General features: G+C 43.4%; 1 protein-coding gene across 1 annotated transcript in view; it reads right to left on the bottom strand.

Moving 5' to 3' along the window:
* Window positions 1–25,385, bottom strand: part of LOC145415046 (uncharacterized) — a 1,008,740-nt gene that overhangs the window by 685,551 nt on the left and 297,804 nt on the right. The window contains exons 5-6 of the mRNA XM_080284461.1: window positions 4,904–5,037; window positions 2,352–4,726 (exon numbers count right to left, since the gene is read on the bottom strand). Coding sequence (XP_080140587.1) covers window positions 2,352–4,726; window positions 4,904–5,037 — 2,509 coding nt within the window. The remainder of the gene's footprint in view (window positions 1–2,351; window positions 4,727–4,903; window positions 5,038–25,385) is intronic.

The raw sequence follows: 25,385 nt of genomic DNA, 5'->3' as shown, positions 1-25,385 counted from the left end.
CTGTTGGGGAAGGCAACAGGTGTGTTTGGGTTGACTGCTGAAATGCTGAAGCCTCAGGAGATACAGGAGTGAGTTTCGTTACTGAGTTGATAAATTCAATTATACATGAGTGTGTTATCCCAGACAACTAGCTGAAGAGTGTGACTAAATGTGTATAAGGGGAAGATGATACCCTTGAAAGAGGAAATTATAGAAACACAAAACATTGGACCTGATAATGAGGGAAATAATGAGAAACCTAGAAGGTATGATATGGGAAGACATGAATATTGATGATATGAAGTTTGGGTTTATGGCAGGCAAAGGAACCACTGATGCCATATTCACTGTCTGACAGCTTCTGGAAAAATATACGGGAGAGAAAACTGAGCTGTACATTTTGTTGATTTGGACAAGGCCTTTAACAGTCAGATGGTGAAGTGGACAATGAGAAAGCTTGGGATCGAGGAGTGGTTGGTTAGAGAGGAATTGGCTATGTATGTGGGTGCTCGCACCCAGGTGTGAATGAATGGAGATTTGAGAGACTATGAATCTTGGTGTGCATCAAGAGTCAGTCTTGAGCCATATATTGTTGTCATGGTACTTGAAGCTCTCTCATGTGACTTCAGAAATGGACTTCCATGGGAGATTAGTATGCTGATGTCTTGACACTGACTGCAGGGAATGAGACTGAGGTGGAGGACAAATTTAGGAAATGGAGTGACAGAACAGGGCACAAGGGCGTGAGAGTAAATATGGAAAAAACAAAAGTGATGATATTTAGGGCTGGTAAAGGAACTGTCAAAGCAGAGAGAGTGTGGTCATGTGCAGTTTGCCAACTCCATCTTGTGCAGTGTTTGTGGTAAGTGGGTGTATATGAAATGTAGTGGTATTAGAGGAAGACTGCAAAATAATGCTAATTTCATGGTTGCAGTGAGTCAGGGAGAGCTTGTAGAGATTGTCAGGCATGAAAAGACTGATTTTGCTGGAGAATCTCTTGAGCGTGTGGAAGAGTTTTGTTATTTGGGGGACATATGAGGCTATCTGTGGAGTAACACCACACCTGCCACAATCGATAAACCAAGAAAATGTAGGCTAAAGAATGGATATTTTTTACCCCTGGCACCTTGGAGTTCCTCCAGGCAGTATCGTCATTAAAAATTTTCAGAGGCACTCCAAGCAGGAACACCATGGTGCCATGAGTCCAAAATTCATTACTGTAGTCTGTCCTCCATTTTCTTGGTTTTGATTTTGATGCATTTGGTGCTACTCCTTGGAGCTCCTCATATTATGTGCAGGAGGTGGGCCTGGAGCTAGCTGTGTGGCTAAGGTAAGGAGTGATTGGAGGAAGTTTAGAGAGCTGTTGCCTCTCCTGACACTGAGGGGGCTCTCCCTTCATGCTATGGGACCTCTGTAAGCTGCATGTGTTAGGACTGTGTAGTGAGACCTGGGCAGTAAAGGAAGAGGATATTCGTAGGCTCAAACATACAGAATGACAATGATTAGATGAATCTGTAGTGAATCCTTGAATGCGAGGCCTGGGGGAGTAGGACCGTGATGGAAGAGCTGAGAGAAAGGATGGGACTGAAATGTATTGGTGATGTGACGAGGAAAGGTAGAATTAGATGGTGTAGGCATACTGAGAGGATGGAAGACAACAAATGAGTGCAAGATGATGAGAAATGTGAAGGTCAAGGGTAAAGAGTTGCAAGAGGCAGGCCAAACAAATCCTGGGACGAAGTCACAGTGTGTGGCCTCATGGATAAGGGAATAAGAAAGGAGGGGTCCCAGAGATTAAGCAGCATGAAAAGCTGTCATCAGATGACCATGACCAATGCATGTAAGCATGTTGGAGCCTTTATTTACGGTACAATACAATCACCATCACTAATGCCTAAAAGAAAGCATAAATCTGCCTGCACCATTCTGACAAGTCACAAATTCAAACAAGAGGACATTGTCTGGGATTTTCTGGTGTCTTCTTGTCCAAGTGGAGAAAGTTTTTAAATCATAAATAACTTTTTTAAAATTAATTTAAAAATATCATGGAAGATTACAGAAGAGAGAGAACCTTGGGATGTTGTGGAAATGGAGAGATGAGAATTGTGCTCCTGTTGTTGCTTTTTGAAATCTTTAAACATGCAGATAAATAATCAAATTACAGTAAATTAACTTAGTGAAATTTAAGCTATATGATCCCAGTTGCTAAATCCATAAGCTCCTAAATTTCTGTCCACTAAACTGAGACTTTATGGTATTCTAAAATGCATTTCTAACTTACCCATATCATATTTTTCTCAAACCCTGCTCTACCAAATACAATTATCAACTTGAAAGTGTTTTGGTAAAATAAAGGTTTATTAAATACTCACTTGAAGGGAGGGGTTCATCAAAAGCCACCTCAACTTTAGGGTACTTTTTGAGCCAATCTCGCAGTGAGGGTTGTCGAGACAGCTTGGGGTGATGAGGTTTACCACCTTCATCCCGTTCCCATCCCTCCTCACCCCATCCTGCCTCCCTCCGGTCTTCATTTCGCCCTGCCTCTCTCTCTCGCCGATCGCTGGTGGTGCGTTCTGGTGGCTGCGGCTTTGCACTGTGGCTAGGAGAAGGTGGGCAGAGAGGTGCATGGACCAGGGCCTTCAGCAATCCGTGATGAGGTTTGTGAGGTGGCACAGCAGGTGGGGTGTCCTCTTCATCCTCATTCCCAACTGGCTCTTGTGTAGTAGGTGGGTTTTTCCCTGGTTGCACGGCTGTCTCTTGGTACTCCTGAACATCCTGACTTGGGTTCTGATGAACTTCAGAGGGGATGTTCATGTTGAGGGAAAGAGCAGCACACATCAATGATTCCACACTGAGATCATTGGTAGGACTGGCAAAGACAGAGTTTGAGGAGGAACTTTCTGTACTGACCACCATGCATGTAGACTCTGAACCTCTCCGTCCATCCTCACCTGATAAAGAACAAGTCACAGACCCACTAGGAGGAGATACAGACTCTGAGGTGGACCCAGAAACCTGAAGGAGTGAGTCACTGAGATGGGGCTGGGGTGGTGAAGGACAAGGGGAACAACCAGACAAAGAACCTTCCCGTGATGCCCTCAGTCCTGAACCTCTGTCCTGTTCCTGGTTATCACCATAGGATGACTCTGATCTTCTTCTATATATACTGCCTGTTGATCTCAGCTCACTTTCACTACATTCACCATTAGTATCTACATTACCATGACCTGTCCTGTCAACAACTTTACTAGTACTACTTCCTTGTACTGGACTTTGCTCCACATTGGAACTGGCCAAAACATCACACTTACATGTTACATTTACTGGACTAGATAAAGAATCACTTTGGTTACTCAACACTTCTGGTAACACACTGGAATTAAAGCTAAAGTCAGAGGCTACGTGACCATCACAAGTGTCACTGTCTGGCATGGTGAGGGTTTTACCGGTATCTTGTAAGTGAGAGGTCTCTCCATCACACTTGCCAGGAATATCAGGCTCAAAGGCTTCCTCTGTATTCTCCAGCAGTGTGTCAGTGGAGGCAGTTTCCTGGAGAAGGCTAGAATCCTGCTCTGGGGTGGCTAAAGGGGCCACAGTAACAGAGGGGACCATTCCTACAATATCCTCCCCCTCTACACCCCTGACCTCTCTGCTTGAATCATCTGCAGATTGTGGCAAGAGGCAAGGGCGTGGTGGCTCCTCCCAAGATTCACTTTCCATGGAAGCACATGAAGAAGATTGCAAAGATGAATGAGGTCCCTGAGTTGAAGGTTGTCCTGCATGGTCCTGACTGTCAGCATCGGTGTGGCTGCATGAGACATCTGAGCCATGAAGAATGTCATCTAGATCCACAATGTCATAAGAGAAAGCTGCCTCAGTTGCACTATAAGGTTTTCTAGGGTCTGGGCAGCTAGCACTACTACTTTCACTGTCACAGCTGGACTGGGAGCTGGTACTGAGACCAACTGCTTTTGGTCGAACACTAGCTTCTGTGCTACCATTCAGAGGTGGGATGGAGGAAAGACCAGTTTGATCCCCACCATGCCCTGGGGCATCTGGGGGAGGAACTGGCCGCTTTCTCACAACGGTAGGGAATGGCGGAGGTAAACCCAACTGGACAGCCATTGAACGTTCCAGTGGGCGGTGGCCACAGTCACCCAAAGATTTCATAAGAGACTTGGTGCGAGGGGGTAGGGGAGGTGGGGAATCCTCATCACTCTGCTGAAGCTGGGTCAAGTTAGAGGCTGACAGAGTCATAATTTCTCCTTCTCCATCCTGGGTGTGGTAGTCCTCTGCTGGGTACACTGTCTCATAGATGGCTTCCTCCCCACTTCCGGCCCCTGCACTAATTCCCATTTTACTATGTCCGCCTCCAGTGTTAGGAACTTTGCAAGAGTACTTCCAAATAGGTGAATAGTCTGACTCCCTACTGCTGCTGCCACTACTACTCCCACAGCCCACTTCTCCATTTGAGGCCTCTCCTTCATCCTTCCCCACTGTGCCATTGGCCAGACCAGTTCTCCGGTTGCTAAGATGCCCATTGGCTATAGGCTCTCGGTATGAGGGTTCTGGCCGGGACATAACACTGGTCTGTTCCCCTGGACATGGCAGATCCCCATGACTAGTGCATGACCCAGTGCTGCCCTGAGGTAGGGTGGGAAAGTCTGCAGTGAAGTACACATGCCCAGACACAGCCTCACCAGCGCTCTTGCTGCTTAAGGCAAAATCCAGCTGACCACCTGATTCACTACTGGGGAGGAAGAAAGGTGTCATTTAACTAAAATCTCCTTACTATCAACATACTACTTCAGATTTGTCAAGAAAAAGAATCTGCTAATAGTATTCAGTTGGCCCATAGTGACCATCTCAGTATTCATCCACACAAGAAAGCTTAGCCAGAAATGATCACATGCATCTTCCTCACCTCTTCTCCCGTAATGCTGCAATCTGTATTGTAAGACGACCCAGAAAGCGACTCATGATAGGGCGGCTCTTGGCGAACTTGTCCTTCAGTTCAATCTCTACTACATCATCTGGGTATCCCTTCAGATGGAACTCCTGCACATTGAAAATACAAGATTACTTACTACATTTGTCATAAATTTTCTGATGAAAATTGCATCATAAGAAGAACAAAAAGCACTCAGAGAATGTGACACCCACACATTAGAATCAGTATAAAGTTCTATCCATACAAGCAATGGGCATCCGTGATCTGAAACTACAGTATAGTCATGAAAAAATGTTGGAAAATAATTGTGTAGATGTGGTGAACTGAAGCATCTTCCCTACTTCTGATCTACTGATCAAATGGCATGACTAGCCATCATGTTTTGACATTGATGAGCAATGTTCTTGTACATGACAGGTGACCACTGATCAAATGGAAAGACTTCAAGGCCAACCTCTGCCCCATGCCCTTGCCCTCAGCCTTGACTGCTCCCCAAATCAGGTCAATTTATCCTTACCTGAACCTAAATCCACTGACAATGTTTGGTTCAAATCTGAACATGTGTTAAACTTTACAGTGTGACCTTCACCTCTGAAAACAGAATAAGTTCATTCCTGCTTAACCCTGAACCCCTCTAACCAGTCTGATCCAAACTGAATTAGATCTATTTGCATCTAAAGGCTGAAACTTTGATTTTGGCCTGTGACACTTACCTTGAATGACTGTTCTAAAGATTGAATCATGTCACCCTTTACCATCCCTCAACCGTTCCAGCCACTCTGGTTCAAATCAGATCAACACTCTGTGAGCTGACCTTGCCCTTGACCTATGACCCTTTTATGTCTAAAATTAATCCTTTGTTTCTCTCATGGTGTTTGATCATTATTTCATATTTGGTGCAATTCCGTCCAATTGTTTTTCATAATCTTGCTGACAGACAGATACAGATACACACAAACACACACACCGCTCGCTGGCGCAGTGGTAACGTTCTCGCTTGCCATCTGGTAGAAGGGAGTTTGCGGCTCGCTCAGGTTGCGAAAAGTTTCACTGACGAAGTGGGTGGTTACTGTCCCCCTCGAGCAAGGGGGCGGGTGTGTGCGTGTGTGAAGGTCACAGCCTTGCCCTTAGATCGGACTATATGAGCTCTCAGCTCCCTTCCGGGAGGGTAAAAAGCTGACGATCACGACCATCAAGTGATCCTGACTGACCCGGTGAATTACACACACACACACACACACACACACACACACACACACACACACACACAGGCAGCGTCAGAGGCAACACGTCTGTCTCCTCACACCGCGCTGGCCACCCTTGGCCACAACTGGCCACACCTAAATAGTATCTTTATATGAGTCAAGCTCTGTCCTAGGTTAAACTAAATGGAGGTCTAATATAGTAATGCAAGTAAAAGCAAAAGTGTTGTCCAAATAGCAGAATACAGCCAATCAGTGCAACAATGTGCTGATCAACGCATCATCAGCTGTGTCGTCTATCACCAGACGAGTAGCAAGGAGACCCATATTTGTAAGTAGAATCTTTCCAAGTAATACAACTAGATGAGAACCATCTTTAATAAAGTGAATATGGAAGGAGTTAAGAAAAGGGATAAAGGTAGAAAACAGGATGATGATTTCTACCAGGAACTGGTTGAAATGGAAACATATAACAAACTAGTATCGAGGATGAATAAACTGGAGAAGGCTTTTCAGAGTGAAATGGTTGAAATTAAGAAGTAACTCCGCATGCATAAGGAAGAAAATGAAAAATTAGTAAAGGAATTAAACAAAATGACACAACAATAAATGAGCTGTCAGTTGAGGTGGGTTCACTAAGAAGGAAGATCAGTGAAATGGCAAGTACAGTTTTCAACCATGAGAGTATTAGGGAGGAGTTCACAAATGATACAGAGACAATTAGGCAAGCAAGCAGTCTGACAGACCAAAGCAGTGATATTGAAGAGAATATAACCCAGGTGAATGAAGTGATGCAAACTTACAAAGATGATGTGGAAACTATGTATGCTGAAATGGTGAAAGTAAGGAAAGACTGAAACAAGACTCGAAGATGAAAGCATTTGAATGAATGTGAAAGAAATATTAAAAACCAAACCAAACCTGGACACAGAATCAGCAGATATCAACAAATCTATAGTAATCACTGGTATACTGTAGATAAAGGAATAAAAACAAAATTTCGAGACAAAATGGAGATGGCAAATATAATAAGCATATTGAAGGAAGTGTCAGAGGAAATCTGTGATACAGACATAGAGGAACACAAAAGGCTAGGGAAATACGAGAGAAATAAGTCAAGGCCCCTAAAAGTAACCTTCCAGAGCGTGAACACTGGAGGAAATACTAAAAAATGCAAACAATCTATCCATATACAATCTATATACCTAGGCTGCTTCTCCCAAAGAAAGGGAGTAGCTGAGACAGGACGACACACTCCCGATTTACTCAACCACACACACACACAGTCATTCGCATCTTAGCCCCAAGTGGAAAAGGGACACATCCTCACCACATCACACCGCACGAGGGTCAACCGTGCAGTGCAGTCAGCAACATCCACAGCAGGGCCTGAGAGCAAAGCTGGTTTACTCCTGCCATTTCATAATGGACCCATCCCCTTACTCGCACCTGACCTGATCAGCTGATCAGGCCAAATGTGGGAGAATATCCCCTCAGGGCTGCATCATCATTTATTCATTCAAAGTTTCTCTCCAGTCATTCCTATCATGCACAGCCACTCTTCCTTGCTCAACAGACATCCCTCTTGCATCCAACGCTCTCTTCACACTGTCCATCCATCCTATTCGTAGTCTTCCTCTCAACCTTACACCTCTCACATCCGATCTAGTTATCTTTTTCACCAGTCGCTAATAGTCAAACAAATGCAAACTCATGGAAAAAGAGGAATTTAAAAAAGTATGGATAAAAAGATGCCAAACTCAAGAGGAATTGGTAATACGAAAAGTGAAGAAGGAGGAGGCAAAAACAAAGAATGAGGAAAGATCACACTAAGAGAAGTGTAAATTTTTTACAAAGTAATTGGACTGCAGGTACACAAGTGGCACATAACCAACAGGGAATAAAAAAGAAGGAAGGTAGTAGACTCAAGTTATGGCAAGTATGTAAACAAGATGACTGAGTTGATGTACTCAAATGTAGATGGAATAGTGCCTAAATAATTAGAGATGGAAGACTATACCAAAGAAAAGAAACCACATATTGGTTGCCTAACTGAAACAAAATTAACCCCAAAGATATTAAATGATACCCTAAGCTTAAAGGAATACAATATATGAAGAAGAGACAGAAATTTAAGAAAAGGAGGAGGAATTATAATCTTAACAAAGAAAAATCTACACGTCAAAGATATAAAACTAGATATACACTCACAAGTAGAACTGACTGCACTGGAGAGTAACACATCTATCTATCTATCTATTGCCAGACGCCTCAATCCCGTTTGGGGTGGCCACAAACAAATCGCCTCCACGTCGTCCTGTCCCCTGCCATTTCACTGCCCTGCTCCCAACTCACACCCCCCTCACTCATATACCTCTCCACCCCATCCCATCCTCGGCCTCCCCCTCCCTCTTCCCCCCTCCACCTCACGCACATACACTCTCTTCGTCAGTCTTACACCTTCCATCCTCTCCACATGGCCAAATCACCTCAGTGTGTTCCTCATAACGCTTCCTATCACATCCACATCCACACCACAACGCTGCTTTATATTCTCATTCGTCAGCCTGTCTCTCCATGTGACTCCACAGGCTCCTCTTAAATAACTCATTTCCACTGCTCTCACTCTTGACTTGTGTCCTTCCAACAACGTCCAAGCTTCACTTCCATACATTAGAGTTGGTATCACAATACTGTCATGTAGTAACTTTTTCATTTCCATGCTCACTTCCCTGTTTCTCATCACTGCTTTCAAAGAACCAGCAACCTTTCTTCCCTGCTGTACCCTTTCAAGCACTTCACCCTCCAAACCTCCATCCTTACTTATCACACTACCCAAGTACTTAAACGTACTCACATTTTCCAATTCGTCACCATCCAACCTTCCTGTACATTCACTGACTTCACCTCTCTCAAAGACCATCACTTTACTCTCCCCTACATTCACCTTTAGATTCCGTTTCTTGCACACTCTCCCAAACTCCTCCAAGGGAAATTAATGGTGGCAAATTTATACAAGACATCAAAAACAAACACCCAGAAAAGAGGCAATTATGAAGACCTGACAGAAAGTACAATTCAGAGTCTAAGATCATTACTACACAGAATGGAAAAGAAATATGAAAAAATTATATTAACTGGAGATTTCAATACAAATATAAATTGGAATACTCTAGATGTATGAAACCATGAAAGCTGCTGGGATCAAAAGCTCCAGGATCTTATGCAGGAGTTTTTCCTAACATAGCATGAAAAGGAAAACATCAGAAAAAAGAGGACTTGATGATCCATCAGTACTAGATCTTATACTTACTAGGCAAGAAAATGATATTGACAATATAATGTATCACCCTCCATTCGGCAAAAACGACCATGCAGAATTAAATTGCAACTTCAGGACTGCATATGACAGTTACCAGTGAAGGGAGTAATAGTGAGGAGAGTTACAAAGAGAGTCTAAACTACAAAAAGGGCAACTATCATGACCTGAAGAAGCACTTCTTAGAAACAGCTTCGGAAAAGGAGCTTAGAGGACAAGATATAAATCTATCTATCTATCTATAGCCTGATGCCCTAATCCCGCAAAGGGTGGCCACAGACGAAACACCTCCAAGTAGCTCTCTCGCCCACCATTTGACTGCCCTCCCCCAAACTTACTTCCCCCTCCCTCGTATACCTCTCAACTCCATCCCTCCACCTCGTCCTCAGTCTTCCCTTCCCTCTCCCTCCCTTCACGTCACCTACATACACCCTCTTAGTCAGCCTTTCATTCTCCATTCTCTCCACATGTCCAAACCTATCTATCTATTCTATCTATTGCCAGACGCCATAATCCCGTAAGGGGTGGTCATTTGACTTTCAGTTATTTGTTTTACGGGGAGGGGCACTAACCCTCCACCAACCCACTTGCTGACACGTAGGGAGCACGTATGTTCTGGTTATAAGGTCGCCACCCAGCGTTGTAAATGGTTTCTTGGCTTACATGAAACCATTTGGCTTGTCACTCGATGTAAAGCCACCATGTCCAAACCACCTCAGTGTATTTCTCCTAATTTTTTCAACCACATCCACATCCACCCCACAACATTCCTTCACTTCTTCATTCGTCAACCTGTCCCTCCATGTCATTCCACATGCTCCTCTCAAGTAACTCATTTCCACTGCTCTCATTCTTGACTTGTTCCCCTCTAGCAAGGTCCATGTCCCGCTTCCATACGTCAGGGTAGGGATCACAATACTATCATGCAGTGACTTCTTAACTTCCATACTCACCTCCCTATTTCTCATCACTGTTTTCAGTGAACCAACAACCTTCCTTCCCTGCTGTAACCTTTCACGCACTTCATCCCCAAAACTTCCATCCTTACTGATCACACTACCCAAGTACTTGAATGCCCTCATATTCTCCATATCCACACCATCCAACCTCACTATGCATTGTGGCTTCATTCCTCACAAACACCATAACAATTGTTTACATTAACTTTCAGATTCCTCTTCTTACACAGTCCCAAAATCATTCACCAAACCTTGCAACTCCCATTCATCTTCACTCAACAATATTGTTTCATCAGCAAACAGCAACACTGGAATTTTCCACATCTCACCCTCATTCACTAGAGCCACCCCCACATCCACTGCCCTACCTTGCACCTCCTTTACAACCCCATCTAGGTATATATTAAACAGCCATGGAGACATCACACAACCCTATTTCAGTCCCAAATTTAGATCAAAGAACTCACTCAGCTCACCATCCACTCGCACCACAGCCCTAGCTCCTTCGTACATAATCTTCACAGCACTCAATAATTTCCTCTCCACTCCATATATTCTCAATACCTTCCACATACCTTGCCTATCTATTCTGTCATAAACTTTCTCCAAGTCCATGAAGGCAGCATACACTTTCTTTCCCTTCTCTAGATACCTCTCTACTAAACATCTTAGAACAATTATCTGATCTACACACCCTTTTCCCTTCCTAAATCCCCCTTGTTCTTCCCCAACTAGCTCCTCTGTCATATGCCTAAATACCCCTATGGTTACAAGATACTTTCTCGCTCCCCTTTTCCTTTACATAAAGGAACAACTATACCTGATTTCCAGTCCTCTGGAACCCTTCCCTCTTCCCAAGCCAATCTACACAACTTCCATATCCACTCCACAACAATCTCACCCCCATACCTCAGCATTTCACCACACACTCCATCAATTCCTGGGGCCTTTCCCAACTTGATCTTCATTGCTTTCACTACTTCCGTCCTACTGATCTCTTCCTCCCTCCTCTCATCTCTTCTTCTCCCACCCATTCTCCAACCACTCATACTCGCACTGCTGTCACTCTCTACATTCAACAAATCCTCAAAGTGCTCCTTCCATCTCCTCAATTTCTCTCTCTCTTCTCCACCAACAATCTATTATTCCTATCTTTCACTCCCCTACTATTTCCACTTTCACACTGCCTTACTTTCTTTACCTCCTTCCAAAACAATTTCTTACTCTCCCTCCATTTCACACTCAGATTCCTACCAAACTCTTCATCCACTTTCTTCTTACTCTCCTTCACCGGTCTCTTCACATCCCTTCTCCTACTCACATATACCTCTCTCTCCTCTCTCTCTCATCTTCTCCCCTACCTCTACTCGCTAATCATTCACTATATGCCTTCTACTTTTGTTCCACAGCTCGTTTCACCTCATTATTCCACCATGCTGTGCCTTGCACACCCTTGCATCTGCTCCTAACTCCACCAACCACCTCACACGCTGCAGACGCTGCGCCTATCTCTTCCGTGAATATCTTACATACGTCTTTCACCCCTTCCATCTGCTCTAGATCATACCTTCCCAGTCTTTCTTCCACTATGCTCTTATACTCTGCCATTTTCTCACTATCTTGCTAATTCTCCACTCTTCTCACGGGAGCCGTTTCCTCCTCTCTTCCCCTTCGTCTCCTCAACCATTTTCTTTGCAGCTTTACCTTGGCCATCTCTAAGTGATGGTCTGAGACTCCATTCCCCCACCCTCTCCACACTCTTGCATCCAACACTTGTCTTCTCATTCACTCATCCACACACACATAGTCTATCATTGCCTTTCATTCAACAAGTTCACCATCCATCCTCCTCATTACTCTCCATGTATATTGGTGGATCATCTTATGTTGAAAGTAAGTGTTGGCTATTGCCAACCCCTTACCAGCACAGATGTCCACCAAAGCACTACCATTCCCATCTACGTTAGCTGGCACACCCCACTGACCAACCACTCCATCCACTCGTACATTCCCAACTTTGCCATTCATGTCTCCAATCAAAAGCACTCTCTCTCGCTCCTCTCAAATTTGTCCATACAAGCTTCTACTCTTGCCCAAAACTCATCTTTCACTCTTGCCACTAGGTCCTCTGTCGGAGCATACACACATACAATCGCCCACGCTTGTATACCTACTTTCATCCTCACCCATACAATCCTTGCACCCACTGTTCCATACTCTCTTATATTCTCCTTCCACTTCTTGCTTATCATCAGACATACTCCCTCTCTTGCCCTCTCATTCTCATTAACTCCCACACATATACCTACACCATATTCCAATTCTCTCACCCTTTCAGCTTACCATTTAGTTTCAGTCAATCCACATATATCCACTCCTGCATCCTCAAGCACCTGAACAATCTCTCTCTCTTTCACTTCATCATTCAATCCTCTCACATTTCATGTTCCCACCCTCAGAATGTTCTTTTGTCCGTTCCTTAGTCGTCAACGTATGCTCAGTCCTGGTCCGAGGTGATTTATTCGCTTGTTTAGTTAGTTCTTTTTACGGGGTGGGGCACTAACCCACCACCAACCCTTATAGTCGCCTCGTACGACAAGCAGGGATACTGGGAGAGTATTCTTGAAACCCCCCTACCCCCAGAGGTTTCTCAAATTTTGACAGTTTAGAAATCGATGAATCAAATTTTGATGCATTTTGGAGTGGTCTGCCTACCCAACGTTTCGATGCAAAGTTGCGCATTTTGATGCTCTCAGGGCCAGACTCCAACCAAAACAAGCAAAGATAATATTTTTGATGCAAACCAGAATGCTAGAAGTGAAGAAAAATTATAAGAAAAAGTATGAGCCTAACCTAATATCGTATGTGACATGTGCTCTCAGGGCCAGACTCCAACCAAAACAAGCAAAGATAATATTTTTGATGCGAACCAAAATGCTAGAAGTGAAGGAAAATTATAAGAAAAAGTATGAGCCTAACCTCATATCGTATTTGACATGTGTCAAGAAGAGAATGAAAATCAGCATCATTTATTCATATGTGGAGCACACCATGATAAGGTTCTGAGACAATTCACCGTCGAGACAACTCACCGTCAAGTCAATTAGCCATCAGATAATTCCCCGTCAAAACATGGACGATTTCCCGTCAGGACAATTCGTACCCTGGACTATTCCCCATCATTCTATAAATATACTTACTGTATCATTAACTAATCATTATTTTAATAACTCTAAGGTATACCAAGAGAAATTAAAGGAAACGAATCAATAGCAGAAATACTAAAACAAAATGAATTACAGGTGGTAGCAAATACAGTAGGCAGAATACTGAAACGGAGAGAAGTATAGTAATTATGATATAAGGAGCAACATAGAAATGAACAATAGTGACTGAGAAAAAAAAGAAAGTCATGTTGTTTAACCCCTTAACCACGGGGCATCACTTTCGTGACGCTCGGGAGCAAATGGATCGTACCGCGAGGCATCACTTTTGTGATTCTGTGTTATTTTGAATTCTCCCGGGCTTACAAGTGGTGGCTTGTATCATCTATCAGTACTGCCAATGTCCAACACTAATCAGCACTCCTAATCTCATCTGTACTCCCATCCATTGTTGACAATTTCGCCATTTTTCCCCGTTCTTGACTCCCCTCCATTACCCTCTCTGCCCGGCTGCACTGCGCTAAGCAGAACTTCCCTGGAATTTTCCACTGATTTCATCCATTGAAATAAACCCTATGCCCTATTCTTGTACAAAATAATACAGGTAAGCCCTTAATTCACGCGAAGGTTAGGTTCCCAGACCCTTCGCGTAAGTGGTAAATTCGCGTATATGTTCTGCCCTTGTGTGCACATAATTACGCATGTCTATATGTATATTACATCTGAATAATACTGTTTATGCACTACATACACCTTATAAACTAGCATAAAGTATTAAAAACAACAAAAATGTAAATTTAAAACTGAAACCTGACAAGCACAAGCGTAGGTGGAGACACTTCAGCAGTCTGGTGCACTAGCCCTCACTGCCTCCTGTATGCTACATTCTGCCTTCTTTATTGTATGAACAGTTGACTCATTCACCCCAAACATGCAGTTCCAAGACAATTCACAGGTGTAGGTGGAGACACTTTAGCAGTCTGGTGCATTAGCCCTCACTGTCTCCCGTATGCTACGTTCTCCTTCTTTATTGTATGAACAGTTGACTCACCCCAAACTTATGGTTCTGAGACAATTCACCATCAAGTCAATTCACCGTCAAAACATGGACAATTCCCCATCATTCTATTAATATACTTATTATTGATTAATTAATACTTTAATAACTAATTTTCAGGGGGATTTTATAACTCATATAAGTAAAAAACTAGTGTACTGTACTTGCTAAATAAACTGGTATGTAAATAAATGACGGGGAATCGTCCTGACGGAGAATTGTCGCCGACATTCCACCCTGAAGTTTGTCCAACACTTTAACTTTGTCAGTGACACCACTTTACCAGCCCGCTTTGGTGTGTTACCACATGCATCACTAGCACTACGCTTAGGCCCCATGTTGGCAGACAAGGCAAGCAATCACTGGAAGGCAGAAAAATAAGCCACAAATAACGATTCTCGGTCTCGAGTCACGCATGATTCGACCGTCGGATTCAAACTGACTGTGTGGTGCGTGGTAGACCGACCTCCCAGGCTCCCACACACAGAAGTGGAAGGTCATGTGTTTCCAACTTGTTGAGCTTTTACTCGAGAGCGATTGACGTGGTACAGGAGAGAGATGGTTGGGTGGATTGTGTGTACTTAGACATAGAGAAGGCCTTTGACAAGGTACCTCATAAGAGACTAATGTGGAAACTAGAATATATAGGAGGACTAAAGGGGAAACTTCTGGAATGGATGAGAGACTTTTTGAGAGACAGACAAATGAGGACAGTAATAAAGGATAGGATGTCTGGATGGAGGGAAGTAACAAGTGGAGTCCCTCAAGGCTCAGTGCTGGCGCCAGTAATGTTCCTGATTTACGTAAATGATATGGTAGATGGAGTGAACAGTTATGCAAGTCTGTTTGCTGATGATGTAAAGATCTTGAGGAAGGTAGAGGTTGAAGAGGATTGTAAAATACTGCAGGAGGATTTGGATAGGATACACAATTGGAGCCGGACGTGGGAAATGAAATTTAATGTAAAGAAATGTAAAATATTGGAAATGGGAAAAAAGTACCAGAAGGCCATCACTGAATTATTTGTTGGGTAATGAATTAATCACAAAAAGGAGAGAAGAGAAAAATTTGGGAGTGCTGGTCCAAGATAGTTTGTCACCAGAAAAGCACATTAACAAGATAGTTGGAGAGACTTATAAACTCTTGACTAACATAAGAGTAGCATTTCATTATATGGATGAGGAGATGATGAAAAAATTGATAGTGGCAATGATCCGCCCCAGTTTAGAATATGCAGCGGTAGTGTGGTCCCCACACAAAAAGAAAGATATAAACAAGATTGAGAGAATACAAAGAACAGCAACCAAGATGGTCCCCAGTCTGACAGACCTGTCATACAGAGAGAGGCTGGAAAAACTGGCTTTGCCTTCCGTAGAGGAAAGGAGAAAGAGGGAAGACATGATTGCAGTGTTCAGGACCATGGTGAGAGTAGATAAAATTGACAAAGAAGGTCTATTTGTATGGGATAAGAAAGCAACAAGAGGACACGGAATGAAATTGAAAAAGTCAAGCTGCTTGAAGGATATCAAGAAATATAGCTTTCCTTACAGAAGTATAGACTTATGGAATAGCCTGGACAAAGAGATCGTCCAGTCTAAAAACTTAAACGAGTTTAAAGTTAAATTCGACTTATTGAGAAACAGCGACGGAAACCCACGAACATAGTACATTCCATGTATATCACAATTAGGTATATTAGGTAAATACTTAAATATTTGGAACGACTTAGACAAAGAGGTGGTGCATGAGAAAAACATTCATGTGTGTAAAGGTAGACTTGATAAATGTGGATATGGAGACAGGACAACACGAGCATTGCTCAATTCCTGTATACTACAAATAGGTAAATACAAATAGGTAAATACACATACATATATGTGTGCACATGGGCAGCAGGTAGGCATTTTTTATATTTTATTTATTTCTCTTGTATATTGAAATTACTTATTTGAATACTATAATTTTGTTTTAATTATTGTACGAAAAATTCATGGATAACCGAAATCGCGTGAAAAAAGTTCGCGTGAATTAAGGGATAACCTGTATATACAAAAAAGAAATAATGTAAGTGATAGTGCCATACACCTGCAATTGGCTCACCTAACACCTCACGTGAACTTGTTCGCTAACTTCTCCCGGTAATTTCCCCTTGAAATATGCCGTATAATCAATTCTTTTAATAAAAATATATATATGAAAGGAAGGGAGAACACTAAGTGATATTTACATTCACCTGGAACTACCTAATTTATTATGTATTGTCTAGATTTCCTGCCAATCATTTCATAGCGTATTAGCAGCTGTCACCACGCTGACATTGGCAGCCCTTGACTGCCCCTAGGCAGCACCATTCAGTTAACTGTTGTCTTTCAAGATGAAACCACGTCGGATTCGCGCCTGTCTAATTCCGCCGCTTTTTGGCCCCATGCAAAGGGCCCTGTGACCTCTACCCCTTCTAAACCTCGTGTGGAAAGGGGTAAAGGGCTGACTGCTGTGGAACGTGAACTGGCTAATTTATCAGTGATATTAGTGGACAGTGACTACGATCTTTCTGGTGACTCTAAAACAGTGCAAGTGGAAATGTAAATCATGTGTAGATAATGTGTAAACAGCAAGTGAAAGTAATGAATGTAAATATAAGTGAACAGAGGAAAATAGTTTTATAAGTTACTGCAAGTGACAGTGCATAACATAGTGTAAATAAAATAGAAATGTAAATAATGTAAATAAAAGAGAGAATGTAAACAGAAATGTAAAAGAGTAGTAATATAAGAATACGAGTGCATATACTAGGAGTAATGAAAGTGAAAGTTTCACTCTAGCATGTATGAATACTATGAGTTATGAAAGTGAAAGTGACAGATTTGCTCTCAACGCTAGTATACAGGACGAGAAAGTGAATGCTACGTATTTTACTGAAGGAGAAATTGGATGCCAAAGGTGACAATAAACTTCTATTACTGAAGGAAACTTATGGATAAAGACTGCAGATATATATAACTGTTATACAGTATAGTAATAGAAATATAAAGTGTGAGTGTTTTTATGAATAATAAATAACAGAATACCAGCGGCGAACAAGCGCAATTGGGAAGCTGGTACGTGCTCGTAATTTTCATTGCTTTCACTGTGGTTTTTTTTTGGAGTATGGATTCCAAACTATTTGAAAATCATAGAATAGTGTTTCTAGTGATAATATCAGGCTGTGGTAATCATATTACTGGGTGTCAGGAAGTGTAAAGTGGAGACTTCGTTACCCAACTTCAGAAGTCTCCACAAGTCCTATGGTACTCGACGAAGGCTCAACAAACATCCCAGGAGAAAGGTAAAGGTATGTGCCATAAGCATATGTAATTATAATATTCTAGGACTATTAGCTGATTTTTGGCAAATATTTTTACAAAGTCTGTCGGAGCGCGAATATCCCCACGGGACACGCAAGGAGCGCCTGAACAACCCTGCAGTTTAGGGGTTATGGACAAGAGCTTCCAGATGGGAGTAGGCACCAACAACAAGAAGCCATGTGCAAGGTGATGTTCTGTTGTAGGTGGCCATCTTGCGACTACTCTGCCAGCAGCCAGCCCTCTACAGCCAAGTGCCGCACTTTCAGAATGTACCTTCCACGTGTGGACATGCATTTCACTGCAATTTAGTTGTATGTATTTTCTTTGTATTTTCATTGCAACATACCTGTTTCAAGATGGCAAGCAAGAGTGGTTCTTCGGGTAGCAGTAGTAAATGGACAAGAGCCCCTGGCACCTCTAAATCTTCGCAGCCAAAGGAGAAATGGCAATTCAGGAAAAGGCAGAAATACACCAAGTATACACTTGCTGAAAGTATAGCACTACAATGCAGAACTACAGTTACTTAACCACAATTATAATTCAAAAAGTTTACAAGGGGTGTGGGCAAAAAATAATGATTTTACGTTGTTAGGTTCGGAGGCCTCGGACCCAAACTAATTTTTCCCGTAAGAAATTCAGTTTAAATTTCGATGGTTTCAAATTCGCGATAATTTTTAGGTACACATGCCCATCGAAATTTGAGAAATTACTGAATATATATACTGTATATACATATATATATATATATATATATATAAGTAATCCCTCCAATATCCAGACGCCCATTTTCCGGACATCCCCAGTAACCGTACATTTTCGTCCTGGGATCCAATATTCCCCAAATGGGCAAGAAACCGCAAAAAATGAAAAAAAATCCAACTTTTTCCCATCTGTTATTTGAGGATGGCGCGCGCGGCGCGGGCCAGCTGCATTCTGGTGCGTTGTTCCGCTGACGTCTGCTAGAGCGCCCCTGCATCCTCCCCACTTACCGCCCGTCTCTTGTTGGATGTGCATGCTCGTCGTCATGGCCACCAACATGCTCGCTTTTGTGATGGTGTCTTACCTGCCGCAGGCTCTCCTGCTGCTCTCGTGCCGCTCCTTCGTGTGTATGATGATGGCCCCGCCTCCTGAGAAGAGGAAGAGAGTGGTTTTGACTCTGGAGAAGAAGAGGGAGATATTGGACAAGGTGGATGCGGGATGGTCTACCTCACGTATCCTCCGTGAATTCAACCTGGCCCAATCTACTTTGTTAGATATCAAGAGATCCCGCGACAAACTCATGCAGTACCTGGCTGACTTCTTGTCGAAAAGCAAATGCAACGTGGAGAGGAAGGTGATGTATACTCCCAAGTATGCAGATGTCGACCACACCACGTTGATTTGGTATCGACAGCAACGTGCTGCTGGTGTGATGGTGCGTGGCACGGAGCTGAAGGCTGCTGCTGAGAAGTTCGCAAGGCTTCACGACGCCCTAGATTTCAAGGCATCCGAAGGTTGGATCTTCGCGTTCAAGTTACGACATGGCCTTACCAACCGTAAGTCTCATGGCGAACCTTTGGACGCCAACAAGGATGGAGTAGAGGACTTTCGGCACAAGGTGAAGGGCTTGATCGACAGGGAGGGCCTCACTCTCGGTCAAGTCTACAACGCTGACGAAACTGGCTTATTCTATCGCTCTTTGCCAATGAACACTCTAGCCGAGGAGATGGAGTAGCGTGTACCTGGCCGCAAGCTCTGCAAGCAACGGATAACTGCTTTGTGTTGTGCCAATCCTAACGGCATGCACCAGATCAAGCCCATTATTGTTGGCCGTGCAAAGCAGCCTCGGTGTCTTCGTGGGGTGATGGATGTCCTTCCTGTCGTCTGGTACCATTCCTTGAAGGCATGGTTCACAGCCCAGATCTTCGAAGACTGGTTCCACCGCTATTTCGTCAAGGAGGTCATCCATTACCAGAAGAAGAAACTAGGAATCCCACGTGACCAGGTAAAGGCCCTCCTTCTCCTCGACAATGCACCTGCCCATCTGTGCAACAAGGACTTGGTGGCTGAGAATGGCCGCATTAGGTGCACGTTTCTGCCACCTAATATTACTGCTCTCATCCAACCAATGGACCAAGGAGTGATCGTGGCAACGAAGAGGCTGTACCGAAGGAAGTTCCTGGACGAGGTGATGGTTGTTCTCGAGGACGAGGACGAGTGCAGGGAGGGACGGGACACGCGAGGCCAGCGGACTTTGGAAAACCTTCGCCACTACATCAAGTCTGCCATTTACAACTGGGCCAGTGCATGGAAGGAAATCCCTGTCAAGACTCTAGAAAATGGTTGGTCTCGTCTGCTTCTCGGAACAGATGTGGAGCACGATTTCCTAGGTTTTGATGTGGATGACTTCCATGCATATCTACGTGCGAATGGAGACGATGTTGATGTGGACGAAGTGCGTGAGTGGTTGGATGACGAAAAGGGTGATCCTGGGTATCAGACAATGTCTGATATTGATATCGCATCTTCAGCTGCAGGTGTCAGTACCCAGCTTGAAGATTCCGATGAGGACGGAGACGATGATGCGGACTCCTCTCAGCATGACACTACTCCAGCCATCCCCAAGCTGAGAACACTCCAGGAACACGTAGAGTTCGTTCTGGACTACCTGGAGCACCTGGACTGTGACAGGGAGATGGGGCCCTTGAGACTTGTGGAGGAAGTGGGCGCTTTTAGGCAGTGCATCATTAATCGTCAAAATCGTTGTTCCTTGCATCAATCAACCATTGAAAGCTTTTTCAGGCCCTTGACCCCCGCTGTGCCCAGCCCTGGCTCCACTCCACTGCCTCCCCAAGACAGGCCCTCATGCTCTGAGCCACAGCCAAGCACATTAGGCATGGTGGAGTCACCACTCAACGTGAGTTTGCGCTTCTCTTCAGAGTCGTCTGCAGTGGGTACACCATCACCACGACCCAGCGCCACACCCCTAGGTCACCTGCATGTGCTACTCTCAGACTCTGATAGTGATTAGACACCAAGAGCTTCTCCACTCGACCATACAGGAATTTACAGTATTGTGCAGTGAAAAAAAAAACAGTGCATGGTGTTAAGGAATTTGAGTTCTGAGTGAAAAAACAATTTAATGGACTGTCAATGTAACGTAAATTAACTAGAGTGTGTTTTGTTTAGAAATGGCCTTATGAGTGGAAAGACTTAAAGTGTAGAGTGCAACACTTATTTCATTAAGGTACAATGGAGCGCAAGTAAGACAAGAGTGCGAAGTGTTAAGAGAACTGAATTCTGAGTGCAAATGACTAAGTTCTGTGCAGGACATCATGAACAGTGTACTGCAAGTGCTTCAGGAACTCCTTCTTACTGTCTGAGTCTGAGAGGAGGCGGGTTATTCATCGAGATGGCCAGGGACTTGATGTAAGTACCCAGAAGGTTTCATATTGTACTGTACTGTATTTTCCATACTTACCTCTAACACCTCATTTCACTCTTGTATATCCCTTATTGGTGTGAATAGTGTCTTAGGTGCTATGCATGTGCAGTACGGAGGTGTTTTGCTGAGTTAGGCTAGGTTAGGGTCCATAACTACCAGTCCAGGAGCCAGGGACTTGTTGTAAGTACCCAGAATGTTTAATATTGTATAAACCTACCTCAAAAACCTTATTTTATGTTTTTTTTGCACTTATTTCAGTCTTTTATGTCCCTTATTGGTGTGATTTGGGTCTTAAATAGGTGCTATGCATGTCCAGAGGGAGTTGTATTTACCTATTTGTAGTATGCAGGAATTGAGCAATGCTCGTGTAGTCCTGTCTCCATATCCACATTTATCAAGTCTACCTTTACACACATGAATGTTTTTCTCATGCAACACCTCTTTGTCTAAGTCATTCCAAATATTTAAGTATTTACCTAATATACCTAATTGTGATATACACGGAATGTACTATGCTCGTGGGTTTCCATCGCTGTTTCTCAGTAAGTCAAATTTGGCTTTAAACTCGTTTAAGTTTTTAGACTGGACAATCTCTATGTCCAGGCTATTCCATAAGTCTATACTTCTGTAAGGAAAGCTATATTTCTTGATATCTTTCAAGCAGCTTGACTTTTTCAATTTCATTCAGTGCCCTCTTGTTGCTCTCTTATCAAATAAAAACAGATCTTCTTTGTCAATTTTACCTACTCCCACCATCGTCCTGAACACTGCAATCATGTCTCCCCTCTTTCTCCTTTCCTCTACGGAAGGCAAAGCCAGTTTTTCCAGCCTCTCTCTGTATGACAGGTCTGTCAGACTGGGGACCATCTTGGTTGCTGTTCTTTGTATTCTCTCAATCTTGTTTATATCTTTCTTTTTGTGTGGGGACCACACTACCGCTGCATATTCTAAACTGGGGCGGATCATTGCCACTATCAATTTTTTCATCATCTCCTATCTATCTCTCTATTGCCAGACGCCTCAATCCCGTTTAGGGTGGCCACAAACAAATCGCCTCCAAGTAGCCCTGTCCCCCGCCATTTCACTGCCCTGCTCCCAACTCACACCCCCCTCTCTCATATACCTCTCCACCCCATCCCTCCATCTCATCCTCGGCCTCCCCCTCCCTCTTCCCCCCTCCACCTCACTCACATACACTCTCTTCGTCAGTCTCTCACCCTCCATCCTCTCCACATGGCCAACCCACCTCAGTGTGTTCCTCATAACACTTACTATCACATCCACATCCACACCACAACGCTCCTTTATATCCTCATTCGTCAGCCTGTCTCTCCACGTGACTCCACAGGCACCTCTTAAATAACTCATTTCCACTGCTCTCACTCTTGACTTGTGTCCTTCCAACAATGTCCAAGCTTCACTTCCGTACGTTAGAGTTCATATCACAATACTGTCATGTAGTAACTTTTTCACTTCCATGCTCACTTCCCTGTTTCTTATCACTGCCTTCAAGGAACCAGCAACCTTTCTTCCCTGCTGTACCCTTTCAAGCACTTCACCCTCCAAACCTCCATCCTTACTCATCACACTACCCAAATACTTAAACGTACTCACATTTTCCAATTCCTCACCATCTAACCTCGCTGTGCATTCACTAACTTCACCTCTCTCAAAGACCATCACTTTACTCTTCCCTACATTCACCTTTAGGTTCCGTTTCTTACACACTCTCCCAAACTCATCCACCAAGCCTTGCAGTCCCCTTCGTCTTCACTCAACAACACAGTATCATCTGCAAACAACAGTACAGGGAGTTTCCAAACACTATCCTCTCTCACCAGGGCCACTCCAACATCCACTACCCTACCTTGTACCTCTTTTATTACCCCATCCATGTACAGATTGAACAACCATGGAGACATGACACATCCCTGTTTCAAACCAACTTTCAAAGAGAAAAATTCACTTAGTTCACCATCCACACGCACTGCAGCCTTCGCACCATCGTACATACTCTTCACAGCATTCAACAAATTCCCATCTACTCCATATATTCTTAACACTTTCCACAATCCTTGTCTATCCACCCTGTCATATGCTTTCTCCAAATCCATGAAAGCCGCATACAACTTCTTTCCCTTCTCTAGAAACTTTTCCACTAAAGATATAAGAATGAATATCTGATCTACACAACCACTTCCCTTCCTAAAGCCCCCCTGTTCTTCTCCAACTAATTTCTCTGTTCTTTCTCTAACTCTGTCTATAAGTATCCTACCATACACTTTTCCTATTATACTAAGAAGACAAATGCCCCTATGATTACCACACACTTCTTTTTCCCCTTTTCCTTTGTACAAGGGAATAATTATACCTGACTTCCAATCCTCCGGGACTCTACCTTCCTCCCAGGCCAATCTGCATATCTTCCACATCCATTCTACTACTATCTCTCCCCCATGCTTCAGCATTTCACCACACACTCCATCAATTCCTGGGGCTTTCCCCGATTTAATTTTCTTCATTGCTTCCACAACTTCTATCCTACTGATTTCTTCCTGTCTTCTCACCTCCCTCCTTCTCCCAGCCATTCCCCAGCCACTTATACTCGCATTACTTCCATCCTCTACGTTCAACAATTCCTTAAAGTGTTCTCTCCATCTGCTCACTTTTTCTCCCTTCTCCACTAGTAATCTACCATTTTTATCTTTCACTCCCCTGCTAACTTCACTTCTACCCTGTCTTACTCTTTTCACTTCTCTCCAGAACATTTTCTTACAGTCCCTCCACTTTACACTCAAATTCCTTCCAAATTCCTCATCCACTCTCTTCTTACTCTCTCTTACTAATCTTTTCACCTCTCTCTTCCTTTCCACATATAACTCTCTCTTCCGCCTCTCAACTTCTTCCACGCCCCTATTTCTCACCCATTCATTGTATGCTTTCTTCTTTTGTGCCACAGCCTGTTTCACCTCTTCAGTCCACCACACTGTTCCTTGCACCCCCCTCCGCCTTCTCTTCCTTCCACACACCACATCACATGCTGCACATATTTCTTCTGTAAATATCTTACACACACCTTCCACGTCTCCTCATCCATATAATGAAATGCTACTCTTATGTTAGTCAAGAGTTTATAAGTCTCTCCAACTATCTTGTTGATGTGCTTTTCTGGTGACAAACTATCTTGGACCAGCACTCCCAAATCTTTCTCTTCTCTCCTTCTTGTGATTAATTCATTACCCAATAAATAATTCAGTGATGGCCTCCTGGTACTTTTACCCATTTCCAATATTTTACATTTCTTTACATTAAATTTCATTTCCTATGTCCGGCTCCAATTGTGTATCCTATCCAAGTCCTCCTGCAGTATTTTACAATCCTCCTCAACCTCTACCTTCCTCAAGATCTTTACATCATCAGCAAACAGACTTGCATAACTGTTCACTCCATCTACCATATCATTTACGTAAATCAGGAACATTACTGGCGCCAACACCGAGCCTTGAGGGACTCCACTTGTTACTTCCCACCATCCAGACATCCTAACCTTTATTACTGTCCTCATTTGTCTGTCTCTCAAAAAGTCTCTCATCCATTCCAGAAGTTTCCCCTTCAGTCCTCCTATATATTCTAGTTTCCACATTAGTCTTTTGTGAGGTACCTTGTCAAAGGCCTTCTCTAAGTCTAAGTACACACAATCCACCCAACCATCTCTCTCCTGTACCACGTCAATCGCTCTTGAGTAAAAGCTCAACAAGTCAGAAACACATGACCTTCCACTTCTGAATCCAAACTGACATTCAGCCAATATATTCATCTCTTCCAGATATTTTATCCATCTGTCTTTCAGGATTCTCTCACACAATTTTGCGACCATGCTGGTTAGAGACACTGGTCTATAATTCAGGGGTTCTTCCCTGTTTCCTCCCTTGTAAATTGGTACCACATTTGCCCTCTTCCATTCTTGTGGCACTTTCCCCTCTTCC

This window comes from Coenobita brevimanus, chromosome 101 (assembly GCF_032717465.1).
Source record: "Coenobita brevimanus isolate Jiangsu-jjx chromosome 101, ASM3271746v2, whole genome shotgun sequence".
NCBI lineage: Eukaryota > Metazoa > Arthropoda > Malacostraca > Decapoda > Coenobitidae > Coenobita > Coenobita brevimanus.
The sequence above is the reverse complement of the archived record's forward strand: the minus strand, read 5'-3'. Positions and strand labels throughout refer to the sequence as shown.